Genomic DNA, 27805 nt, shown 5'->3' on the forward strand with positions numbered 1-27805 from the left:
TCACTGCCCGTTGTGAGTCCTCTCATTGGAACTCTTCTTACTCAGCAGCTGGCTGAGATCCACCAGCTCCCCCAGCTCTCCTCTCCCCAGTTCCCCTCTCAGCTGAGCCCTGCCCGGCCCGGGGGTGTGGTGCTGGGCCACATACTGCTGGCCGTTGGGGGTCGGCATGGAGGATGGAGGTGCGGGGACCATGCCCTGGCTGCTGAGGATGTAGCCTTCCTGTGGAGGCCAACGGAGAGGCAGGGGCTCCCCAAACTCCATGTGGGCGCTGGGGGCTGACACCACCCTCCTCCTATTCGGGGAGTCCTGGGGGGTCATGGGGTACACGTACTCCCCTGCCGACTTGCGAAGTGCCGACTTTGGGGTCCCACTCCTCCCCTTCTCCCCCCAGGGCTTGCTGAGGCACACGTAGTGCTGGCGAGGCGTCTCCCCTTCTCTTCCTCGCTCCTCACCCCCATGTCTCCCACCTCCTCCACCCTGGAAGAGTCTGGTGGTCAGGTAGACAGCAGTGGAGGGGTGTGGGGGGCAAGGGAGAGGGCAGGGGGATGCCAGCCCCATGGTGCTCCCTCCCAGGTAGGTCTGGCTGTTGTCCCACCCCCCTGATCCAGAATCGGAAAGCCTGAGCCCGCGTCTCTTCTGCTGGGGCGTGTGCTCTGGCGTGGGCAAGAACCCTGGGTCCAGCTCCTCGGACTTCACCCATCCGTTGGGCATCACAAACAGGGTCTCCCCGCCCTGAGAACAAGGTCTATCCCCTCCTCCCTGACGGGTCACACTGAGGACCGATCCTCCCATCCCTCCTCCTGACGTCAACATCCCCCTCTCCCGGCGCTGGATGCTGGACTGGCTGGTGTTGCTAGCGTGGCGTCGGTTGCTGGGCTTGTGAGCCATGATCCAGCAGACGGCCAGGCCTGATAGCATCGCCCCGATGGTGAAGGCCGAGATTGCAGACGCCACCAGCAGGTTGAGGGAGACCAGACTCTCCGGCTCGACCAGCAGACTCTGCTGTATGACACCTGAAGGGGAGAGGGGAGATCAAAGGCATCATAAGGTTAATGGCAAGAGAGAAGATCAAATCCACTTAACGTTACAGCATGAACAGGTTCTCACTCCACAGTCCTTCACTCTCCTCTACTTTTTCGTTTCCATTCTCCTTTATGACCCATGCTTTTGTTATTGTCACGTTTAGATCTAAACATGATTTGCTGGATCTCAAAGATGATATTGCTATATTTTATTATCCAAGAGCATAATCTTATTCTGTGTTACTGTAATCTATCATAACATTGTACATTTGCAGAAGATAAGCATCTCCTTATCCTTTTTGGTGCTTTCTCCAGCACATCCTTGGGGTTCTGCTGGCTGGGCTGAAAGCTGCACTTGTCATCAGTAAGAAGGGAAAACACTAAAACAGACTCCGCTCAAAATGTCCATTCTGTGTTCAGGAAGGATCTGGGCTGGCCAGTGAGTTTCTCCCTAAAATACATCATTTATTTTGGTAAATATTTCCACCGCTCTAATCACTCCCATCTGCACAGACACAGCAGATGTCTACCAGGCCCTGGACCCATAGTTCTGGGTCTGGCTTCATGCTTTCACTACTCTCTATGGAACAGGCTGACTGCAGTAAACTGGCCTATATCTGAGGTAGAAAGCAAAAGTTCTGGAACTAGAAGGGGTCAAGTTCTAGAGAGTGATATACAGTGCATTCTGAAAGTAAATCAGACCCTTTGCCTTTTCGACATTTTGTTACGTTACAGCCTTATTCTAAATTAAATAAAATGTTTTTTTTCTCCCTCATCAATCTATACACAATACCCCATAATGACAAAGCAAAAATAGGTTTTTAGAAATGTTTGCAAATGTATTAAAAATAAAGAAATGTAATATAACATTTACATAAATATTCAGACCCTTTACTCAGTACTTTGTTGAAGCACCTTTGGCAGCGATTACAGCCTCGAGTCTTCTTCGGTATGACGCTACAAGCTTGGCACACCTGTATTTGGGGAGTTTCTCCCATTCTTCTCTGCAGATCCTCTCAAGCTCTGTCAAGTTGGATGGGGAGTGTCGCTACACAGCCATTTTCAGGTCTCTCCAGAGATGTCAGATCGGGTTCAAGTCCGGGCTCTGGCTGGGCCACTCAAGGACATTAAGAGAGTTGTCCCGAATCTACTCCTGCGTTGTCTTGGCTGTGTGCTTAGGGTCGTTGTCCTGTTGTAAGGTGAACCGTCGCCCCAGTCTGAGGTCCTGATCACTCTAGAGCAGGTTTTCATCAAGGATCTCTCTGTACTTTGCTTTATTCATCTTTGCCTTTGCCAAACCCTGCCGCTGAAAAACATCCCCACAGCATGATGCCGCCACCATCATGCTTCACCGTAGGGATGGTGCCAGGTTTCCTCCAGACGTGATGCTTGGCATTCAGGCCAAAGAATTCAATCTTGGTTTCATCAGACCAGAGAATCTTCTTTCTCATGGTCTGAGAGTCCTTTAGGTGGAAGAGGCTCTAGGAAGAGCCTTGGTGGTTACAAACTTCTTCTATTTGTATTTATTTATTTAACTAGGCAAGTCAGTTAAGAACAAATTCTTATTTACAATGACGGCTTACTATTTAAGAATGATGGAGGGTCTGAATACTTTTTATTTCTTAATACATTTGCAAAAATGTCCAAAAACCTGTTTTTGCTTTCTCATGATGGGGTATTACGTGTAGATTGAGAAAAACATTTTATTTAATATATTTGAGAATAAGGCTGTAACGTAACAAAATGTGGGAAAAGGGAAGAGGTCTGAATACTTTCCAAAGGCACTGTATAACAGATGAGATTGTAATGTTCTGGTAGAGGAACTAATTCATTGCAGGTTATAGATCTATGACAGAGAGTTTAGATGATATTGTAATATTATGGACTTAGACTTGAGAACAGATTGCAGGTTATAGATCTATGACAGAGAGTTTAGATGATATTGTAATATTATGGACTTAGACTTGAGAACAGATTGCAGGTTATAGACTACAATACAATAGATGAGATTGTAGTGGAGTGTTCTGCAATCAGAACACTCCCAGATTATAGATTTGCAATAAAACAGATGATATTGCAGTGTATAATTTGAGTTGGAACAGATTGCAGGTCCTGGAACAGTTTACTGATGAGAAAGAGACATCCTGATTGACACCAAGACAGATGTGAGATGTGTTTGTTTAGGAGAAGACGTTATCTTATGCCCCTGCCAGAATCTCAGCATTGAGCACCACAAAGTTTTGCATACTGAGTTTTGTCCTCATTTTTCTTTTGTACATGTTTTTGTGGCAAGTATTTGTCAAACTGTAGCAGACAGAACACTCAGAATATGGCTTAGTCCTGTGGGATTGTGGGGCGGTGAACCAGAAGGCTGTACTTCACTGATCAAGACATTCACTCCTCTGCCAAACAATCAACATGCATTTATTGAAGCCAGCAACCAATTAAAAGCAGTCATACCGGGAGGCTTCTGAAGGACACGGATCTGAGGAGCGGGAAATCAAAGCCCTGACATTTCACACTAGCTAATCACCTTGCTGACAGACCACAAATGACAGTCTTCTTCCGTCACCACTGTAAATGCAAGTTCAGTACACACATATACAGAAACATACAATATACAGTATATGAACTGCAGTATCATTGTGATGTTATGTACACTTGGGTTGTGATTGAGATGTTAACTGAGACCGTGACAAATGAAAACTATACTTTGTATTAACAAACACTTGAATTGAATTGATGTCTGTGTAGCAAACGCTTGTAATGCATGATTGAGCCACTAGGCGGAGCATGCATTAAGTGAAAGAATGAACAGTTTCTACCCACAGAGCTACAGGGCTAAAGACAAGGTACTTACCACCACAGTCTCCAAGATGGGAGAAGTTGCCATAATCAATGTCTTGCTGAAAAGGCAGCCTGCAATAGGACAAAGATGATAGATTAACCGATTACACAGCACATCAACATCAAAAGATAAGAATAGATTAATACACAATTAACTGATTCATCTGATCCTAGATCCTGTGTCTATATGGGCAGCTGTCTCACCGTGTGCCTGGTCTGAGGAAGGAGCAGGTGCTGCCTCTGGTCCAGCCACAGTAAGGATCTCTGGAAGTCAGACAGCTCCTAAATACACACACATGGAGATCTGATCAGCCTGATGGAGGTGGCGTGTGTGTGTGTGTGTGTGTGTGTGTGTGTGTGTGTGTGTGTGTGTGTGTGTGTGTGTGTGTGTGTGTGTGTGTGTGTGTGTGTGTGTGTGTGTGTGTGTGTGTGTGTGTGTGTGTGTGTGTGTGTTAGATTAGGGTAAGGGTTAAGGCTGTGATTAGGGTTACGGTTTAACTGGGATGTAGAAATACAGCTATGGTTAGGGTGGCTGTTGAGGCTAGAGTTGAACCGGGATGAACTGGGATGTGGACATGGGGTTAGGGTTCTGGCTAGGATTAGGGTTGATTCAGGGTGTGGACATTAAGCTAGGGTTAGGGTTATTTATGGCTAGGGTTAGGGTTGATCCGGGTTGTGAACATCAAGCTAGGGTTAGGGTAGCCAAAACCATAAACAAAACCCTGTGTGTGTGTGTTTGTGAATGTGTGTGTGTGTGTGTTACTCACTTCATGCAGCGTGAGTGTAGGTGGCAGCGTGCTGTGGGTAGTCTGACCAGACAGGAAGGGAAGGCCAGCAGTAGAGTGTGACTGGGACGATCCAAGGACAGAGACAACAACTGTCTGGCCTGGACAGAATCCTCTCCACACCTGGAGACAGAGAGAGCGAAAGGGAAAGAAAGAGAGCGAGAGACATAGATGCATCTTTAGAGTATTTTACAGCAGAGAAAAAGAGGGATTCACATTAGGGTGATCGCTGCCTTTGCAAACAGAGAGGTTTTAAAAAACAATGGCGCAACAAGTATAGTGACTTAAACAGTTCATCTCCACAATAATGAGCTGACAAAACACAGGACTGCAGCGAGAACAAGGGATTGTGGCCAAACTCCCTTCCCGTACTCACTTCTCAGGGTTGAAGCCCTCCACCTCTTCCAGAAACACACTGCTGTGTGTGGGAGAGTTGTCTCCACTGGGGACAATGAGGAATTTGAGGACGGTCCCTCGCGTGGAGCCCAGAAACAATACCGTACGGTTTCTATGGGGACCAGCTTCTGTGTCCACCACCATGGCTGTCAACTGGTACCTGGGGAGAGGAATGGAGGGGGAGAATAGAGGGAAAGGGAGGGGGGAAATGAGAAGGGAGAGGGAGCGAGGAAGATGGTGAGCTCAATTTCAGGACACTTGAGGTATACAACGTAGAGCAAACATTGATTTCAGTGAACAATCAGTGGTAACCATGGGTATCCTTAGTCATACCTGCCCATAGTCTTGACAACCCAGGGTCTGTGCCCCACTAGGGGTATGGTCTCGTCCATCAGGGGATGAGTCTTCACAAAGTTCAACACCTCATCCGGCAGAGTTTTGGATGAGCTGAACTGAGACCCCTGCACCGCACAGCTACCTGGCCTACAGAGAGAGAACAGGGTCAAAATAAGGCATTATAATATGATAGAACATCCCATTACAATACTACACAAAGATAAATATGAGTTATTGTTGAAAGTACCTGGGTTTGGGCACAAGCTCATCAGATACAGGTGTCCAGATGGATTCTGGAGATTTCTGCTCCTTGAATCTTCCCTCAAACACCCTAGCCAACTGTTGCATGTCAAACACACAGACTGCAGACCCAGGGATACTGTCAGAGACAGGGAGAGAGAAGGAGGGGAGGTGGGGCAGAAAAGATTAGATATGGATCAGCTATATGATGTGTGCCTGTGTGTGTTCATGTGTGCGTGCATGTGGGTCTTTCTAAAAACTAGGGTACCAGTGAGGGCTTCATAAGCTGGACAACTTGTTACTACAGAAGTCCAGAGAGGACATATTAATAAAATCAAATAAATCTCTCTTTATGTCGAGATAACAATTGATTTATCTTTTGATCACTACACAATAAAAGTTGTTTTGTCAAGATCACAAGATAATCAAAAGTACCACGCATCATCCATTCATTTGTTCAGATGCACGATAATGACCTCATCAAGGAGCCCTGTTGCTACATTGCATGCAATGTTCTCATGGGGCATTTAAGCCCTGAACAATGCCTGACAGGCAGCTCAGTCTCCCAGGCCATGTGCCGTCTCCAAGACCACAGCCAATCGCACGCAAGGAACAACGCAGCTAAGTTGGCTAGTATTGTGAGCTAGCTAGTTAGCTAGGTAGTCTTGAATTTGGAGCTCAGAAATTCAAGTATTGGAATTGGCCAAGCTTGAAAATCAGACATTTCCTTTTTAAGTCTGAAAATTAGTGTAGCCAATATATAAATTCTCCTGCTCCCTTATAATTACCTTTGATTTAATTTTTGATCTGTTTTGTGAGAGATGTGGCAACTTTAGTTTGTTTCCTGCCGCTTCAATTGAACGGTGTTGCGATAAGATCACGTGCAGTGATTGTGAAGATGACAACATCTAATGCTGGTTTCAACTTGGCTTTCCATACTAATACTTCTATTACAAAAATAACCTGGTTTTTGGTTGCATTCTCATTTTCACAACAGCGATGGTGAGATTCATGGTACCGCTATTCATGGCTTTATTATGTGTGCCTGCATCGGCCACATAGGCTACAGAAAAATGGCCAAGCATGCATTAAATGTATTTAGTCAGGCAAGTCCACATTATTCTCAAATTTTTTAGAATGTAATAAGAATTTTAATTTGTGCATGACACAAATTACTTGTGTCATGCACAAAGTAGATGTCCTAAACGGCCCACCAAAACTATAGTTTGTTAACAAGAAATTTGTGGAGTGGTTAAAAAACTAGTTTTAGTAACCCCAACCTAAGTGTATGTAAACTTCCGACTTCAACTGTAAGTATTCAGACCCTTTACACAGTACTTTGTTGAAGCACCTTTGGCAGCGATTACAGCCTAGAGTCTTCTTGGGTATGATGCTACAAGCTTGACACACCTGTATTTGGGGAGTTTCTCTCATTGTTCTCTGCAGAGCCTCTCAAGCTTTGTCAGGTTGGATGGGGAGTGTTGCTGCAAAGCAATTTCCAGGTTTCTCCAGAGATGTTCGATCGGGTTCAAGTCCGGGCTCTGGCTGTGCCGCTCAAGGACATTCAGAGACTTGTCCTGAAGCCACTCTTGAGTTGTCTTGGCTGTGTGCTTAGGGTCATTGTTGTAAGGTGAACTTACACCCCAGTTTGAGCTCCTGAGCGCTCCAGTGCAGGTTTTCATCAAGGATCACTCTGTACTTTACTCCGTTCATCTTTGCCTCGATCCTGACTAGTCTCCCAGTCCCTGCCACTGAAAAACACCATGCTTCACTGTAGGGATGGTGCAAGGTCCCCTCCAGAAGTGACGCTTGACATTCAGGCCAAAGAGTTCAATCTTGGTTTCATCAGACCAGATAATCTTCTTTCTCATTGTCTGAGAGTCTTTAGGAACTTTTGGCAAACTCCAAGTGGGCTGTCATGTGCCTTTTACTGACAGGTGTGTGCCTTTCCAAATCATGTCCAATCAATTGAATTGACCACAGGTGGACTCCAATCAAGTTGTAGAAACATATCAAGGATAATCAATGGAAACAGGATGCACCTGAGCTCAACTTCGAGTCTCATAGCAAAGGGTCTGAATACTTATTTAAATAAGGTATTTCTGTTGTTGTTTTTTTTATAAATTTGCAAACATTTCTAAAACCTGTTTTCACTTTGTCATTATGGCTTATTGTGTGTTTATTGCTGAGATTTTTTAAAAATGTAATCCATTTTAGAATAAGGCTGTAATGTAACAGAATGTGGACAGCTCTTTGGTCTTTGACAGCTCTTTGGTCTTGGCCATAGTGGAGTTTGGAGTGTGACTGTTTGAGGTTGTGGACAGGTGTCTTTTATACTGATAACAAGTTCAAACAGGTGCCATTAATACAGGTAACGAGTGGAGGACAGAGGAGCCTCTTAAAGAAGAAGTTACAGGTCTGTGAGAGCCAGAAATCTTGCTTGTTTGTAGGTGACCAAATACTTATTTTCCACCATAATTTGCAAATAAATTCATTAAAAATCCTACAATGTGATTTTCTGGATTTTTTTTGCTCATTTTGTCTGTCATAGTTGAAGTGTACCTATGATGAAAATTACAGGCCTCTCTCATCTTTTTAAGTGGGAGAACTTGCACAATTGGTGGCTGACTAAATACTTTTTTGCCCCACTGTATGTGTGCGTGTACCTGTTGGGCGGTGTAGAGAAAAGTCCCAGGATGACGTCCCTGCCGTTCATGTTGAGTACGGGGCTGGTGGCGTGGAGCAGGTTGAAGTAGAAGTGGGAGTCTCCTGGGACAGAACAGTTCAGTCTGGCCTTCAGGAACGATGTCCACTGTTTCTCCAACACCCTCTGAGAGCCACCCTGGTCCCCCTTACACACCCTCGCCACACGAGACACCATCACCTGTACACACGCACACGCACACACACGGACACACACAGTATAAACAAGACAAACAATATAAACAAAATGGGATGTACAAATTGCCATTTCTGTGTGTGTGCGTGCATGCGTTTGTGTGTGCATAGTTGTGTATTTATGTGTGTTTGTGTGTACTGTGTACCTTCTCCAGGTGATGGAACTCCATGGCCATTTCCCTGAAGAAGAAGTAAATATGAGGCCCCCACTCCACTGCGCTCACAAAGAAGGGCTCTGAGAAAGAGTAGAGAGAAATGCCATTACACACACGCATACACCCCCCCCCGCCATTACATGCACGCATACACCCCCCCGCCATTACATGCATGCATACACCCCCCCCGCCATTACATGCACGCATACATCCCCCGCCATTACATGCACGCATACACCCCCCCGCCATTACATGCACGCATACACCCCCCCACCATTACATGCACGCATACACCCCCCCGCCATTACATACACCCCCCCCCTCCCCCCCCGCCATTACATTCACGCATACACCCCCCCCCCCGCCATTACATTCACGCATACACCCCCCCCCGCCATTACATTCACGCATACACCCCCCCCGCCATTACATTCACGCATACACACCCCCCCACCCGCCATTACATGCATGCATACACCCCCCCCCCACCCCCATTACATGCAGGCATACACCCCCCCGCCATTACATGCACGCATACACACCCCCCCACCGCCATTACATGCACGCATACACCCCCCCCACCCGCCATTACATGCATGCATACACCCCCCCCCCCGCCATTACATGCAGGCATACACCCCCCCCCCCCCCCCGCCATTACATGCACGCATACACCCCCCCGCCATTACATGCACACATACACCCCCCCCCCCCGCCATTACATGCACGCATACACCCCCCGCCATTACATGCACGCATACACCCCCCCCCACCATTACACACACGCATACACCCCCCCGCCATTACATGCACGCATACACCCCCCCATCATTACATGCACGCATACACCCCCCCACCATTACATGCACGCATACGCCCCCCCGCCATTGCATGCACGCATACACCCCCCCGCCATTACACACACGCATACACCCCCCCGCCATTACACACACGCATACACCCCCCCACCATTACACACACGCATACACCCCACCCCCCTGCCATTACACACACGCATACACCCCCCCCTCCCCCCGCCATTACATGCACGCATACACCCCCCACCATTACATGCACGCATACACCCCCCCACCATTACATGCACACATACATCCCCCCGCCATTACACACACGCATACACCCCCCCGCCATTACACACACGCATACACCCCCCCTGCCATTACACACACGCATACACCCCCCCGCCATTACACACACGCATACATCCCCCCGCCATTACACACACGCATACCCCCCCCCCCCCCCCCCCCCCCCCCCCCGCCCCGCCATTACATGCACGCATACATACCCATCCACCACGCACAGCTCTATATTTATTGCCGATACCTAATCTGACACCTCTGTAACAACACATGGCACTTCAGTGGGGTCAGCCATTAATAATTCATGTCCTGTTTAATTTATCATCAGTGACAAGCACAGAGCAGTTATTTACTCATCTCTGTCTCTGACCTCCAGGGCACCACGCTCTGTTTTAGTCTGATGGGGATTTCATGTCCTTGATCTGTTGGTCTGGTCCTCTCTGATTTGACAGGACTGGATGAAAGCAATAAATCTAACCAGGCACTAAGCTAGCCTATCGCTTTTATCTATCCACTCTTAGGATACAAGGATTTAGGTAGGAATGGGGACCACTTTAGAGTGTTTGGGTTATCCCGCAGTGTTTATGTGATCTAAGGAAATATCGTACTTCACCAGCGGAGATGTGTTTGACCCGTTCACTCACATGCAAGTACGTCATTTCAGTGTACCTCTGAACCACTTGGAGTCGTGTTTGACGGTGCGGAGAGCAGGGCTGTCGCCTAGGCTACGATAGATCACAGCATCAATCGCCAGGAAGTCTGTTACAGTACCAGTGAAGAGACTGCCCTCTGAGAGAGATAGAGACAGAAAGACAGAGAGAGAGAGAGAACAACGAAAACATGCACTGTATTAATCATGAACACAAGGTTAGTCAAGTCCCTTCGCACAGCTCTAGTCTCGAGGCTGATTCGTCATCTGAATGATTTCCCCTGGACATTTACAGACCCTGTGAAAAGTGCAACGTCATCACTTTCCAATATATTGAAAGAGTGTGAAAGTAAAAAAGAAAGAGAGAAACTCCTGTACCTGCAAAAAGAGCCACGTTAGCGTGTCTGGGATCATAAGGGCATCGAGCCATCCCACTGACCGTCTCTCCTACCATCTCCAGAGTGTCCCTCTGCAACACACACAATTGTACATATGTACTGTATGAACACGCACACACATGCCAATAAAGCTTCAATAAATTGAATTGAATAGACAGATACTCACAGTGTAGTTGGCACATAGAGGGTTGAAGGCGTTAGTTCCACACACAAACAGTTCTCCATGTTGGCTCAATAACACCTTGATGAAGTTACGACACTCCCCCTGAAGACAGAGACAATAAAGGAGGAGAAATGATTGGAGAGTCCGAGAGGAGAGGAAGTGTGCGTGCGTATATGTTTGGGTGTGTGCACAGTGGCGTCATCAGGCCTGGGCTTCCACGGCATTTTTTAAAATATACAGTTGAAGTCAGAAGTTTACATACACTTAGGTTGAAGTCATTAAAACTCGTTTTTCAACCACTCCACAAAATTCTTGTTAACAAACTACAGTTTTGGCAAGTCGGTTAGGACATCTACTTTGTGCATGACACAAGTCATTTTTCCAACAATTGTTTACAAACAGATTATTTCACTTATAATTCACTGTATCACAATTCCAGTGGGTCCACAGCCCCCACAGCACTAGAGGGATATCAACAGAACACCAACTTACTACCCTGAGACAAGGCTGATTATAGCCCATGAAGATCTCCTCCACTGCATGAGCCCGAGGGGGCGCAAAAGTATGATCATGTCAATGACTCAACCTACTCAAGTCGAGTATAGCGAAAAAAGCCTGGCACGACATGAGGCACCCCTCCTAGGGACAGCAAGGAAGAGCACTAGTAAGCCAGTGTTTTGGGAACATATCGTTTCTGATGTCCCAACAATGATCCCACCAGACTGTTCCCACGACCTAATGAAACATTTTGGGAACCTTTTAAAGAACAGATTAAATGTGTTCTAGGAACGTTCTTGCAACATCAGGCGATTGTTTTATACAAACATTCTATAATCATCACCATGACTGGACAGTTTTTGTGTTATGAAATATTTGTTGTGACCTAATGAATGTTCTGGGAACTTTCACAGGACCAATTTTAGTTTGCTATGAATATGGATATTGTGAACTTTTTTTTCCAGAAAGAGAGGCAAAAAAACTGAGCAGGCTGAGCATAACCAGGCAGCAGTGAATGAGGTGTAGAAGGCAGAACAACCAGAAAGTCAAAGTGCAGCAGCAGAAGAGTTAGCCACAGGTTTGGTGTTAGCTAACTAGCTAGTCTTTCTCAGCATAAGGGTTGACTGGTGCTATTAAGATGGCTTTAGTGCTCAGAATCCTTAAGCTGTTGGATGTCAATCAAAAATTCTAATCACAATCCCTCAACGGAAATGTCGGTGTGGCAATATGGTGAGAGAGCGCTTCAGTGTTTGACTTTTTAGAAACACTTAGCTATATGTTTTACATTTCTAAGATACTTATACATTTTATACCTTCAAAAACGTTGTTTTAAGTGTTTTATTTTGGGACCACGGTGTTGGTGATGTTCTTAATACACTGTGTTCGGCTGGATTTGACCTTCTCCTGGAGTTGACAGCAGCAGGCTAGACCCCTTCCCCTTTTCCACATTTTATGTTACAGCCTTATTCTAAAATGGATTAAATAAATAAAAAATCATCAATCTACACACAATACCCCATAATGACGAAGCGAAAACAGGTTTTTAGAAATTTTTGCAAATGTATAAAAATACAAAACAGAAATAAGTATTCGGACCCTTTGCTATGAGATTTGAAATTGAGCTCAGGTGCATCCGGTTTCCATTGATCATCCTTGAGATGTTTCTAGAACTTGATTGGAGTCCATCTGTGGTAAATTCAATTGATTGGACATTATTTGGAAAGGCAAACACCGGTCCCACAATTGACAGTGCATGTCAGAGAAAAAACCAAGCCAGGAGGTCGAAGGAATTGTCCGTGGAGCTCCGAGACAGGATTGTGTCGAGGCACAGATCTGGGGAAGGGTACCAAAATATTTCTGCAGCATTGAAAGTCCGGGAGAACAAGACTCTTCCTAGAGCTTGCTGCCCGGCCAAACTGAGCAATCGGGGGAGAAAGGCCTTGGTCAGGGAGGTGACTAAGAACCCGATGGTCACTCTGACAGAGCTCCAGAGTTCCTCTGTGGAGATGGGAGAACCTTCCAGAAGGACAACCATCTCTGCAGCACTCCACTAATCAGGCCTTTATGGTAGAGTGGTCAGACCGAAGCCACCCCTCAGTAAAAGGCCACGACAGCCCGCTTGGAGTTTGCCAAAAGGCACCTGAAGGACACTCAGACCATGATTAACAAGATTTTCTGGTCTGATGAAACCAAGATTGAACTCTTTGTCCTGAATCCCAAGCGTCACGCCTGGAGGAATCCTGGCACCATCCCTACAGTGAAGCATGGTGCTGGCAGCATCATGCTGTGGGGATGTTTTTCAGTGGCAGGGACTGGGAGACTAGTCAGGATCAAGGGAAAGATGAACGGAGCAAAGTATAGAGAGATCCTTGATGAAAGCCTGCTCCAGAGCGATCAGGACCTCAGACTGGGGTGAAGGTTCATCTTCCAACAGGACAATAACCGTAAGCACACAGCCAAGAGAATGCAGGAGTGTGGTATTGTGTGTAGATTGATGAGAGAAAAAAACAATTTAATCAATTTTAGAATAAGGCTGTAATGTAACAAATTGTGGAAAAAGTCAAGGGGTCTGAATACTTTCCGAATGCACTGTATATACTTTTGATAAATGCAAACAGCTCTGTGCCTCAAAGGAGAGGATCATTGAGCTACTAGAGGAGAATAAGGTTCTAAGAGAACGTCTCGCTCTGGCTAAAGAGACTTCAAGACTGCATGCTGTTTTTAATGCGACAATTTTGATTGACCGAGGGGAAAATCCAGGGTGCTCTACGACAGGTATTCCCAAACTGGGGTACGCCAAATAAAATATGATTCACATTTTTTTTTAACTAAACAAATTTCAAACAGTCCATTTATATTTTCCAACAGGGCTATACATTTGGGTGAGGTTTTTTTCTCGCCTGAGTAGCCTCGTTTTACTGCCAAAAATAAAATTAAACCTAGTGTTAAGCAAATTAACAACACAATGTCAAATATAGGTAGCTGAGTCAAATAATTAACATCCAATCACATTAATGAATTCCATTAACGGTCCGTATGTAGCCAAACGTAGCTGCTGCTCATTCCGTTTGCTCTAAAATTGATAAATGGTTAAAAAAAGTAAGGTAGAGACACATACCAGCTCTACTGGTAGTACTACTACCAGCAGTACTACACCTGCACCTGTCGACGACACAAGTTGTTCTGCTTCCACGAGCACATCCAATGCTAGCATCAGTAATTCTACATTTGTTGTTAGCCCAGCTAGCATGGACACTGACAGTTGTGAATCTGACGTAGCGAAGAGCTAATGCCCCCTTACCCGGGAAAGCACCGAACAACAGACAGGGACGTTGGACCATCGAAGAGGCTCAAATATGAAGAGAACTACATTGATTTGGGGTTCACTTATATTGGGAGTAGCGCCTTTCCTCAGCCACAGTGTGTTATATGTGCAAAAGTACTATCTCAAAACTCAATGAAACCTTCACTCTTGAGCAGACATTTAGAAACAAAACATAGCAATTTGAAAAATAAGCCACAGGAGTTTTTGGAGCGAGAATTAAGACGACTTTCGAGTAGTAAGACATGTATAAAAGCAACAGGTACCATTAATAAGAAGGGTCTAGAAGCGTCTTATATGGTGAGCTACCGAGGGGCTAGGACAGGCAAGCCCCATACTATTGTGGAGGACTTCATTCTTCGCGGATATGGCTGGGACAATGCTGGGGGAAAAGGCCCAAAAAACTATACAGACAATGCCTTCATCAAACAACACTGTTTCACGATGCATCAGTGATATGGCGGGAGATGTTTTGAAACAATTACTGCTTCGCATACAAGCCAGTGAATTCTATGCATTACAGCTGGATGAGTCAACAGACGTGGCGGGCCTGGCACAGCTCCTGGTATATGTCCGTTACATTTATGGGGGGTCAATTAAGGAAGACATCCTCTTCAGCAAACCACTTGAAACCAGGACAACAGGAGAGGATATTTTTAAAGTACTGGACAGCTTTGTAACATCAAATGGACTTTGGTGGTCAAGATATGTTGGTGTCTGTACTGATGGTGCAAAAGCCATGACAGGGAGACATAGTGGAGTGGTAACGCGCGTGCAAGCAGTTGCTCCCAACGCCACTTGGGTACACAGCAGCGTGCACCAAGAGGCTGCTGCTGCCAAAGGAATTCCTGACAGCTTGAAAGATGTTTTGGGCACTACAGTGAAAATGGTTAACTTTGTTAAAGCAAGGTCCCTGAACTCTGGTGTATTTTCTGCATTATGCAATGATATGGGCAGTAACCATGTAACGCTTTTACAACATACAGAAGTGCGCTGGTTATCAAGGGGCAAAGTATTGACACGTTTTTTTGAATTGAGAGATGAGCTTAAAGTTTTCTTTACTGACCATAATTTTCTCTTGTCTGACCACTTGCATGATGAGGAGTTTCTCACACGACTGGCCTATCTGGGTGATGTTTTTTCTCGCCTGAATGATCTGATTCTAGGATTACAGTGACTCTCCGCAACTATATTCAATGTGCGGGACAAAATTGAGGCTATGATTAAGAAGTTGGAGCTCTTCTCTGTCTGCATTAACAAGGACAACACACAGGTCTTTCCATCATTGTATGATTTTTTGTTTGCAAATGAACTCAAGCTTACGGACAATGTCAAATGTGATGTAACGAAGGACCTGAGTGAGTTGGGTGCGCAATTACGCAGGTACTTTCCTGAAACGGATGACACAAACAACTGGATTCGTTATCCCTTTCATGCCCTGCCTCCAGTCCACTTACCGTTATCTGAACAAGAGAGCCTCATCGAAATTGCAACAAGCAGTTCTGTGAAAATGTAATTTAATCAGAAGCCACTGCCAGATTTCTGGATTGGGCTGCACTCATAGTATCCTGCCTTGGCAAATCACGCTGTTGTTAAGACACTGATGCCCTTTGCAACCACGTACCTATGTCAGAGTGGATTCTCAGCCTTCACTAGCATGAAAACTAAATACAGGCGGTGGGTGGAAAATTATTTATACTAAGACTCTCTCCAATACAACCCAACATTGCAGAGTTATGTGCATCCTTTCAAGCACACCCTTCTCATTAACCTGTGGTGAGTTATTCACAATTTTCAATGAACAAATAAGGTTTTATATGTAAGATGGTTAAATAAAGAGCAAAATTATTTATTATTACTATTTTATTATTTGTGCCCTGGTCCTATAAGAGCTCTTTGTCACTTCCCACAAGCCGGGTTGTGACAAAACCTCACACTCATTCTTATATTTAATAAATGTATCGTATAGTGTGAGTGTGGCAGGCTTACAATGATGGCAAAAAACAACATTTGAGAGTGGGAATCCACGACCCCCTCTCCTCAAGGTAGCTACAGTCGGGAGTTCCATTGTCCAGGATGTAGTGGTTACCGGGGCATTACTGGAGTCACGGTGCGTGACATTACTTGGAGCTTATGGTCATCCTAGACTGAAACACGGAGCTTCACACGCTGGTCGTGCATGCCGGTACTAGCAACATCAGGCTGCGGCAATGGGGGGGAGTTGAGACAGGATTTAGAATACCTGAAGAACAAGTTATTGGCTACCGGCAAGCAGATGATCCTTTCTGGCCCTATTCCTACACACGATCGTGGAGTTGATCATTCTCCCGGCTATTTTCAGTGGAATCTTGGATGAAGTCAAAACTTCCCTGAAAGAGAGTTGGATATTATTACCAATTTCAACTTATTTTGGGAACATCCTCAGTTCTTAAAAAGGGACGGCTTGCACCCGAACAGGGGAGGAGCTAGAATGCTGAGTGCTAATATTGAAGAGGTGCTACAAAAATGATGGGATGTCAGTCCTTGCCCACAACAGGTTGAGTCTTGTTTTAATCCATTTCCTTGTTCAACTCATAGGCGTAATGGTTCAGTTCTAGGCAGGCAATCTTGTATCTGTTCCAATTCAAGCCTCCATGCTATTTTCTAATAAGGGGTTACCTACTTAATTAACATGGCATGTTCGTATTTGAAACTCCATCTGATTTGAAAGTTTGATTTAGAATAAGTTTGATTTAGAAAACGTATCTTATTGTAACTCTTGCTTCTCAAACCAACGCAGACATTCTGGTTATAACTGAATCTTGTCTGATGTGTCTCTGACTGGTTATAATGTATTTATATCTGACAGAGTTGACAGAGGAGGGGGTGTTGCCATATAAATAAAGAGCAACTTAAATGTTTATGTGTCCATTACCGCCTCTCTACCTAAGCAATGTGAATGTCTAGTCTTAAATGTGGGCCTTGGTAATAATGCCCATCTGACGCTAGTGGGAATTTATCACCCTCCTTCGGCCTCCTTATGTGCTCTTAGCAAATTGTCTGACCTGCTGTCTAACTATGCTATATCAAGATTATTAATAGTGGGTGATCTTAATCTGTATTGGTTTATGCCAGTATCTGATAGGATGAAATATATTTGTACTGCCTGCATAAAAGATGTTAAGCTACCTAAATCTCGCTCACACACTATTACAAAGATAAATTCTAGGAATTTTAATGAGCAAAGTGTTTTGAGCTGGGTTTGAGTGACTGGTGGGTTATACCAACTTGCAGTGACTCGGATAAGGCCCTTAATTATTTGATTTCCTTGTTTAACTCTGTTGCAGATAATTATGCGCCATACAAAAGACTATGGTTCACGCATGAACTGTCTGAGAATTTACAGGAAAGAAATGTAGCTTGGGCTAAGGCTAGACTGACTGATTCTACATCTGATTAGCAGTCATTCAGAAATTTGAGAAATAAATATCTATCTCTGGTTAGAAAAGCAAAATCAACATATTTCTTGAATTGTGTATCGGCGAGTGGTGGTAAGCCAGCCAAGTTCTGGAAAGTGGTCAAATCTTTGAAACAACACTTCACCGCCTCGTTGCCCCAGCAGGTTTCGACAGCCTCTGGTCCCATACTAGACAAAAAAAAACGAAAAACATTTTTTTGCACTTGTTTGAAAGGTTAGTCTAATAAAATGTGTTTAGTCATTTCAGAAGACTCCCATACTTTATTTTCATTTAAATAATTTGATGTCTACGATGTATTTAAGGGCCTTGCTAAAGATCGATGTAAAGAAATTCACAGGGGCTGATTCACCTGACCCCTTCTTACTACAGCGCTCTGCCCCACTCATTGTTGAACCTTTAACCTGTATTTTTAATTTCTACTGGTGTTCTCCCTAAGATTTGGAAAATGGCATGTCCTCCCCCTACATAAATACGGAGATCCTTCTAACTTAGATTATTACTGCCCAATTTCCAAGTTATCTTGCCTAGCCAAGGTATTAGAATCCCTGACCAACTCCCAGCTAAGAACTTTTTTAACTAAATATGCACCAATCTGGTTTTAGATCTGGGCATCAGGACAACTACGCTTGTTTTAGATTATGTTTTAAATAGGCTAGATCATAAAAAAACATTGTGCTGCCTAATTTAAAGACTTTTGTTAGGCATTCGATACGGTTGACGATTCACTACTCATTCAAAAACTGTCTGAAATGGGCCTGGATAAGTAGTCCTGCAAATGGTTTAAGAACTATTTGACAGTCAGGACACAATGTGTCTGATGGTGTCTGTCACGTCCACTCCCGCTCCCCCGCTCCGGCGCTCAACGTCACCGGTCTACAAACCACCGGTCCTGGCAACCCATCTTTACTCACAACTGGAAACCATCATTACACACACCTGCGTCTCATCAGTCACACCTGGACTTCATTACTCCTTTGATTACTTACTCTTTCCTCCACGAATGGAAGCAGCAGTTAACCAAGGCATCTTCTAGATGGTCGGCGAACAGGGACACCTACTTCATCAACACCATGACCAGCTAGCTCATTTGGGGACGGCTATTGATAAGGTCCTCTGCGTTCTTCAACGAGTCAACATTACTCGAGGGGTGTCATCTCCAAACAGAGGAGGATTCTCTACTACAAGTCAAGCCAGTACCCCGGCCCATACAGCAGTCCGTCCTGGTGAGCGATGCCTGATTGTCCCTCCCAGACAAATATGACGGGACTCCATTGAAATGCCATGGCTTCCTACTCCAGTGCTCCCTCTATTTCACTCATCAGATGGGAGCCCCCACCACCGATTAGCCAATACTCTGTCAGTGTTCCAGGCATTCAACGAGGTGTTCTGGGACATGCTTGGACGCCAGGTGGACGTGTATATTGATGACATCCTGGTTTACTCGGCATCCTTGGAAGAGCACATCGCTCGTGTCCGAGTAGTCCTGGAACGCCTCCTGGCCAACTAGCTGTACGTTAAAGCGGAGAAGTGCCAATTCCATCAGGAGGAGGTCTCCTTTTTGGGTTACCAGATTGGCCCGCAAGGTGTCATGATGGATGAGAGGAAGGTGGATGCTGTCAGGTCATGGCCAGTCCCAACCACCATAAAGGGGTTCCAACGGTTTTGGGGATTTGCCCACTTCTACCGTCAATTCATTAAGAACTGTAGCTTGATTGCCTCTCCTCTAAGTTCTCTCCTCAAGGGTGGTCCCTGGAAGTTGGGATGGAATTCTGCAGCTGACATGCCTTCCGCCTACTGAAGGGTCGCTTCACTTCCGCCCTGTTTCTTAAACATCCAGATCCTACGGTGCCCTTTGTGGTGGAGGTTATCATGACTGTCCTGTGAGGATCAGAATTGGTCAGATCAGTTTGGCGGTGGCTGACAGTAACCAGGCCCTCCCTCACCCACAGAGGGGGGGAGGGAGCTGCTGGGGGGTTGACAGTTCACACCCTGTTGTAAATTACAGGATAAGAGGACTCTCACTCTCCCCCTCCAGTATGAACCAAAGGCATGTCTTTGTTGACAGGCTTTTCCCACCGAAACTCTAACTCATTCAAAAAGTGAACACTGGAACAATATTTCTAACATAAGAATGTGGGGAAGGGTCGGAAATGATCTATAGAAAACTAATGTCATATTGGTTCTTATTTAGTGATGTCATTAAAAAGGTTAAAAAGGAAATACTGTAACTTGGAAAGTATATCCCCTTTATCTGTCAAGTTTCCATCCTTAACATTGTATATGAGATATGAAAAATGATGAAAGTATTTTTGATAAGATAGTGAATGTGATTTTAGGAGACTCCTATAAATTGTGCATAGTAAGTAAAGTCACGACAAGGTGGACGCTTCAGAAGTAGGTGTGGGGGCTGTCCTGTCCCAACATCAAGGTAATCCACAGAAATTGTATCCATGTGCATATTACTTAAAAAAACTGTCTCCTGCAGAGAGGAACTATTATGTTCGCGATCAGGAGCTCCTGGCGGTGAAGTTGGCATTAGAGACACTGGCTGGAGTGCACCCAGGACCCATTTCTCATCCTCACCAACCATCGGAACCTGGAATACATACGGACAGTTAGGCGACTGAACCTGCGACATGCCAGGTGGGCCCTTTTCTTCACCAGGTTTGATTTCACGCTGACATATCGCCCAGGTTCAAAATACATCAAAGACGATGCCCTGTCCCGTCTCGACGATTCCATAATCCGCCCTCTCGAGTCATAGCCCCCGTGCTCTGGAACATAGATGTGGACATTCGCCAGGCCCTGGAGAGGGAACCCGCACCTGCACCTGTCCTCCTGAGCGCACCTACGTTCCCACGGAGATAAGGGATCAGCTATTGACCTGGGCGCACACAGCTGTCGTTGCTGGACATCCAGGTATCACCCTTCCATTCAGTGCATCACTGGTGGCCCACCTTGGCTCAGGATGTCACTTGTTATGTCAACTCCTGTTCAGTATGTGCCTAATCCAAATCCCCCCAGAACACTCCGGCAGGGAAAATCCTTCCCCTTCCCATACCTCAGCACCCCTGGTATCATCTGTCCACTGACTTTGTCACTGATCTCACCTCTTCTGATGGTTTTACCACCATTTTGTTGATAGTGGACAGATTCTCTAAATCATGCCATTTCATCCCTCCTTCTGGTCTCCCTACCGCTCTCCAGGTCACTGAGACACTGTTCCAGCAGGTCTTCCGGCACTATGGCCTTTTGGAGGATATCATCTCCGATCGTGGCCCCCAATTCACATCACATGTATGGAAGGCTTTCATGGAAAGCTGGGGATCACGGTCAGCCTCACTTCTGGGTACCGGCCTCAGTCTAACAGGCAGGTGGAGAGGATGAACCAGGAGCTGGGGATGTTCCTGAGGAGCCACTGCCAGGACTGGCAGGGGGAGTGGGCCCGATTACTTCCTTGGGCTGAATACACCCAGAATTCATTGCAACACTCCTCCACCGGGCTGACTCCCTTCCAGTGTGTTCTGGGTTATCAGCCAGCCCGAGCCAGACCGAAGCTTCCGCGGTAGACAAGTGGTTCAAGTGTGCAGAGGAGGTATGGAAAATGCCCACATGAGAATCCAGCGCATTGTCCACCGTCAGAAAGAGCAGGCGGATCCCGTGTTCCATCCTGGTGATCAAGTCTGGCTCTCCACCAGGAACCTCCCGATCCACCTGCCCTGTAAGAAGCTGAGTCCCTGGTTTGTGGGGCCATTCGAGGTCCTCCGGAGGGTCAACGGGGTAATTTGCAGATTACAACTCCCCACTAACTACCTTCCTCCTGTAAGTGATGTCTGAGTCTAAGTGTTGAAGTGTGCCCCTGAATGACAATTGGAGGTGTGGACTCCAATCAAGTTGTAGAAATCTCAAGGATGATCAATGGAAACAGGACGCACCTGAGCTCAATTTAGAGTCTCATAGCAGGGTCTGAATACTTATATAAATATAGTTATTCTGTTTTTTATTTTGAATACAATTGCAAAAGTGTCTAAAAACCTGTTTTCGATTTGTCATTATAGGGTATTTGGTGTAGATTGCTGAAGATTTGTTTTATTTAATAGCTTTTAGTATAAGGCTGTAGCGTAACAAAATGTGGGGTCAAGGGGTTTGAATACTTTCTGAAGGCACTGTAAAAACAAAGCATTTGTGTTTAGAGAGTCCACCAGATCAGATTCAGAAGGGATGACCAGGAATTGTCCTGTCCTGCTAAGCAATCAAAATGTAATGAGTACTTTTGGGTGTCAGGAAAATGTATGGAGTAAAATGTATGGAGTAAAAAGTACATTATTTTTTTTAGGAATGTAGTGACGTAAAAGTCAAAGTCAAAAATATAAATAGTAAAGTACAGATACCCCCCAAAAAACTACTAAAGTAGTACTTTAAAGTATTTTTACTTAAGTACTTTACAGCACTGGTCATGTCAGTATACAGTTACTTTAAAACTAACTAATGATATGTTGCACTTCTACTTCGCTACCTTGGAGATGAGCCAAGGAGGAGGACAGATGAGAACAGCAGGCCAGTGGAGCCCTTAAAACAGCAGCAGCCAGGGGCAACAGGAAGGGAAGAGGATGACACAGGCCCAAAACAAGTTAAGGTAACCCAGTATCCCCTTGACCGTTTTGGATTGCAAAACTAAAGAGACACACCAATCAAGACACAGAGACAGCAACAGAAGAGTAGATGATGGATAAAGACAACAGACAAGACACAGAGACAGCAACAGAAGAGTAGATGATGGATAGAGACACCAGACAAGACACAGAGACAGCAACAGAAGAGTAGATGATGGATAGAGACACCAGACAAGACACAGAGACAGCAACAGAAGAGTAGATGATGCGAGAGACACCAGACAAGACACAGAGGCAGCAACAGAAGAGTAGATGATGGATAGAGACAACAGACAAGACACAGAGACAGCAACAGAAGAGTAGATGATGGAGAGAGACACCAGAAGAACAGAACAGGCCATAACAAAAGAGGTTAAACAAAGGAGACAGTAACAAACAAGAACCTGAGACAAGACACAGACAGCAACTAACAAGACACAGAGAAAGTGACAGATGAAAGTGACAGAGGGCAGATGGAGAGAGAACAGAGGTGGGTTGAGCACACAGTAGACTGTATGACTCCAGGTTGTTCTATAGATTCTAATTCATTTTATTTATTTGCACAAATTATAACAGGCGAAATACAGACAGTGAAAAGGTAAAACATGGTTTACAAAGAATTTGCAGGTGAGGTGAAAAAGCCTGTGAAATGACTATTAAAACAATAGCTTCCTTTTACACTTTTTACAACCAGGACAGGACGAGAAAGGAGGGTAGACAAAAGATGTATCAATTAAAGCTGCTCTATGGATTCTAATTACTGCACCGTACGTGTGTGTGTGTGAGTGTGTGAGTGTGTGCGCGTTTTGGTACTGTGGGAATTCTTAATCAGTTTGGCTCATTGGACAGGTCAGAGTTCATGTTTGAAGTTGTTGATCAGTATGGAGGTTTTTGGCAATACACTGTAGATGTATGTATTCCAGAGTAGAGAGGCCCACAGTAGCTATTGTAATTGAGTACTGGCAGTGTCTGCTGTGGCAGGTGGAAAGGAGCAAGTTACATGAAAAAGATCTCATCTTTCAATGTTCCATTCTCTCAATGTTCATCTCAAAGTGCATCAAATTCATGCATTTAGCGGTTGAAATTGCTTATTTTTATGCCGGAGGAGGATGCCCCTGGACCCCCTTACTGGCTTTGGGCTAAGCCCTAAATGCCTTTAAATCCTAGGAATGCCACAGTGTGCATACAAGTGTGTGTGTGTGTGTGTGTGTGTGTGTGTGTGTGTGTGTGTGTGTGTGTGTGTGTGTGTGTGTGTGTGTGTGTGTGTGTGTGTGTGTGTGTGTGTGTGTGTGTGTATTTCAAACCCATCCCTCAACTGGTTAGGCAGATAAATTAGTTTAATATCATATGCACATGACAAAAGTAGTGCATAAATCACTTCTTAGTGTACAGAACAGGTCTGGTTTACTTTACACACTACATGTGTCATGGCTGGAATATAATGAGCTAGGCTGAACTATGGGATGGCTTAGGTGAAAACAACCACTAACGTAAGTAAGCCTTAGGGAAATTACACCGAACCTAAGTCTCTTTTACACCCTTAACATACATCACACCGTTCAGATGTATCCCTGCGCTTTAGCCTGAGCTCCCCACAACGTTCACTCTTTATGAGCTCCCCTTGGGTCCACGCGAGCTAGAAGTACCTCTACATGCGCTAGTTTTTCTTCTCTCTCTTACTCATTCTTTCTCCCTTACACTTTTGCTCTTTCTCACTTTCAGCTCCCCCTCACTCTCCTTCCTCCTACCCTCTCTCGGCCTGGCCTCTCACACCTTTGATGTACTTACTCGCTCTGTTTCCTTCTCTCCCTTCCTCTCCTTTCATCTGTCTACCTTAATGTCATACGCCTCTTTCTATCTCCCACGCTCTCTTTACCTCCACTGTCTCTCTCTATCGCTCTCATTTGATCTGTGACTGTGTGGTCTTCTACCCCCTCTATTTATCTCCAGTGGTTACTCCCTCCCTCCTGTCCTGACTTTCTCCTTCCCCCATTCTCTCATTCTCTCTCTATACCCTCTTTCCTTTATCTCTTAGGTCTCTTTTTGCCTTCATTATTCACTTTGATCATATCACCCCATAGTACCCATGTTAGAGTGCCCAAAATGCATATTTTGACCAATGGGTAAAAAAAAACATTAGTTGTGTAGACACTCCTCTAAGATGGCTCAAACACCAATGGCTCAAACATCATGTCTCCATCATAATCCGTTCAAAGGTTCTTAAGAGTTTTTACCTTTGTAGGACGGCAGAATTAGGGTGACTAAATCAATGGAGACCACAGGAAAAAAAGTGGTAGAAAATCTGGAAAATTGCATCTCGTCAGCTCGGCTGGATTCTGTGCAAGAATGTAGGCTATTGGCTACCTGACAGGCTCACTTTCCCATTGAACTAGTCTTTCTTTCTTTTCGACTCCGCAGGACATAAAACAATATAGAGATATGATGGATATTGTTTTTGAGACGTATTTTCATATTTTAATATACGCTTTTCATATTAATTAGAACATTCCTGTTCTTTTTCAAAGATTTCTCACAAAAACAAGCGTATCTCTGTGAAATGTCAACGGAGCACGGAGCGTATACGAAGCTATTTATTTCCAAAGCATTTTATTTTCAATTCAGCGCGTGCCATGCTAATTTAGATTTTTGCGACCCACGTAAACAACTTTGAAGACGAAGACCACAAAATGTAAAAAGTTGTCACGAGAAACCTGCACCACTATGTCAGAGCTCAGTGCTTATTATCGGATGTATTAGGTTATGAAATCGGACTTTTTGGATATAATGCTAATGATATGTTAGAGAAAGACCCCACTGAACGATTCAGAACTTGAATAAACATATTTGTCTTGGTAAAATGTATTTTATAACATAAGGAAGTTATACAAATAAATAGTCACACACTCTTTATTTAGTTTTGTAGCTTACAGTTTACAGCTTACAGCATTTCTACACAAAATAATTGTATTTAAAAATGTATATATATTTAACTAGGCAAGTCAGTTAAGAACACATTCTTATTTACAATGACGGCCTACCCCGGCCAAACCAGGATGACACTGGGCCAATTGTGTGCCACCCTATGGGACTCCCAATCACGGCCGGTTGTGATACAACCTGGAATTGAACCAGGGTTTGCCATGACACCTCTCACACTGAGACACAGTGCCTTAGACCGTTGCGCCACTCAGGAGCCCTATCTGGGTGTGCTCCAGCTCCAGCTTTTTATTATAACATCAGGAAGTGAAATTTCATCACCAAAGCGCATTTTCGGACACTACGTATTACTCAGATCAATTGCAGGGTATCACATTCTCACTGGAAAAACATGTTACTGGGGATATTAGAACAGATAAACAACAGCTCCCTCACACAGGGAAGAGTAGCCTAGAGAGTTTTCCTGAAGGTAAGTTTCTGACTGACACGCGCTTCTCTCTGGGCTAGAGAAGGAGACCTGGCTCAGAGGGTTACAGGTGTGTATAGCGGGGGATAGAGTTTCTCTGTGTGTGGGCAGCGATGCATGTGTGTATTGTAGAGAATATTTCTCTGTGAGTGTGTATGGGAGAGAGCGTGTATGTCGTGGCTAATGATTGTGAGTCGGACATATAAAGTTCCCTTATGGGTGTGTGGGTGGGCAGATGTGTGTAGATATCTGTCGGGCTATATGATTTCTAAAGGAGTGTGTGTGTGTGTGTGTCGGCTGACACATGTTGGCTGACACAGGGATGGGAACTAACCTCACGTTTGCCCTTCATCCTGCAGACTCGAATGTCATTCTTATTGGATTCCCACGTCCGCTTCTAGCAGAAGAACACAAAATGACATGACCGGAGGGTTATCACACTGGGGTATGATTTCATCAGGTGTATGTGATACCAGTGCGCTCACACAGTTAGCGTGTGTGTGTTTTGTGTGTGTGTGTGTGTCTCTCACCTTGCTGTAGAATATTTCGTCCCCTGACATATTGTCCAGCTCCACTCTATATAGATCATCTCTGGAATATACATCAGGAGGGGAGAGAAACAGGGGGGAAAGCAGTGTGGATCAAAATGGTTTTACAGTGACCTTATCATAAACCAGTCGATGTAACTGCTGAAAGATAAAAGTGAGGATTGTTAGGGGTGTGGTATGGATTATGGCTTAGAGGTGATTGTTGATGTTGTTGGTTACCTGGCTCCTATGTAGAGTGTGCGGTTGACCTGGAGTACTGTGTGAATGTGCAGCTCCTGTCTCTGTGAGGAACGATGAGCTCTACCCACAAACACAGGATACCTCCTCACCACTGAGAAAGAGAGAGAGGGAGAGAGAGAGAGAGAGGTGTGGTTTATTGTACTGTTATATTCCAGGCGATGGAGAAAGACGTAAAGGGTTGAAGAAGACAGTGAGGAGGATACAGTGAGAGAATGAGAAAAAGGGGGGTTAGAGGGAGCTAGCAGCAGAAGGAGAAACATACAGGAGAGAGACAGAAGAGAGAGAGGGGGGATAGACCTAGGCAGATATAGCATGGAAGAACAGGACACACTGCAGGGAGGGTGGAGAGGACACAGTGTCATTTCCATGGGGACTCCTCTTCAGGAGATTGAGTGGGACCTCTGTCTCATTGTCCTTGACTGCAGGGAGCCACATAATAATACACATCCATCCATCCATCTATTTATCTCCACCTCCTTGCCCTCTCTCTCTTTCCACATCTACCTATCTGTCCTCTCTCCTTTTTCTCTGCCTCTCTTCAATCTCCCTCCCTCACTCTCTCTTCTCTCTCTCTCTCACTCTCTTGCTCCCTCCTCTTTCTTCAGCTCTCTCTCCATCTACCTCTCCATCTCTCTCACTCCCCTCCCCTTGAACTAGGTTGACGCTCAATCAGAAATGCAATAAAAACAACGACAAAGCAATGACCTCAGATCGCAGCTCCATAATATTAAATCAAAGAGGCGGGGAGAGGAGAGCATTAAATCTTTCATTCTTGCACGCTCAAGGAAAAACACATTTTTCAGTGCTGCTATCTATCCCCGTGACACGCTTGTTTTGTGTGAAAACAGCTCCAGACCAAGGCTGTGACCTCTAACCTTTCTGTCCTGATGGAATACTGAGATCCACCAGAGGGCCATTTATCAATGCTACTGATACCATACATACATAAACACACACTCACGTGTGCAAGCAAGCGCACAAACACACACTTACACGCAAATGTCAGCGCACGAGCTGACAAATGAACAAACATGCACGCACACGCATGGACGCGCACACATGCGCACGCACGGAGAATGACACATACCCTCTAAGGGAGCATAGCTTAGAGGACCGGGCTCCTCTGGGAAAGAGCTGTGAGCCAATTGAAGGAGCAGGAGGAGAAACATGAGGGGAGGGGCCATGGTCGTCAT

General features: G+C 45.1%; 1 protein-coding gene across 1 annotated transcript; it reads right to left on the reverse strand.

The window, feature by feature from the left end:
• LOC120020586 (semaphorin-6B-like) lies at window positions 1–27805 on the reverse strand. Its single transcript, XM_038964289.1, has 16 exons — window positions 27700–27805; window positions 26592–26703; window positions 26355–26415; window positions 26159–26221; window positions 10996–11094; window positions 10810–10900; window positions 10452–10571; window positions 8671–8759; window positions 8293–8510; window positions 5634–5765; window positions 5384–5533; window positions 5031–5210; window positions 4637–4777; window positions 4074–4151; window positions 3883–3941; window positions 1–1013 (listed from the first exon to the last, which is right to left on the reverse strand). The coding sequence occupies exons 1-16, from the start codon at window positions 27803–27805 to the stop codon at window positions 1–3; spliced, it is 2712 nt and encodes a 903-aa protein (XP_038820217.1).

Source organism: Salvelinus namaycush, chromosome 25, assembly GCF_016432855.1.
Source record: "Salvelinus namaycush isolate Seneca chromosome 25, SaNama_1.0, whole genome shotgun sequence".
Lineage (NCBI taxonomy): Eukaryota > Metazoa > Chordata > Actinopteri > Salmoniformes > Salmonidae > Salvelinus > Salvelinus namaycush.

Coding starts and splice junctions, on each gene's coding strand:
- LOC120020586 (XM_038964289.1), bottom strand. CDS start 27,805: ATGACGACCATGGCCCCTCCCCTCATGTTTCTCCTCCTGCTCCTTCAA. Junction 26,704..27,699: donor AAGCTATGCTCCCTTAGAGG/GTATGTGTCATT, acceptor TCTCTTTCTCAG/TGGTGAGGAGGTATCCTGTG. Junction 10,901..10,995: donor CTCTATGTGCCAACTACACT/GTGAGTATCTGT, acceptor TGTGTGTTGCAG/AGGGACACTCTGGAGATGGT.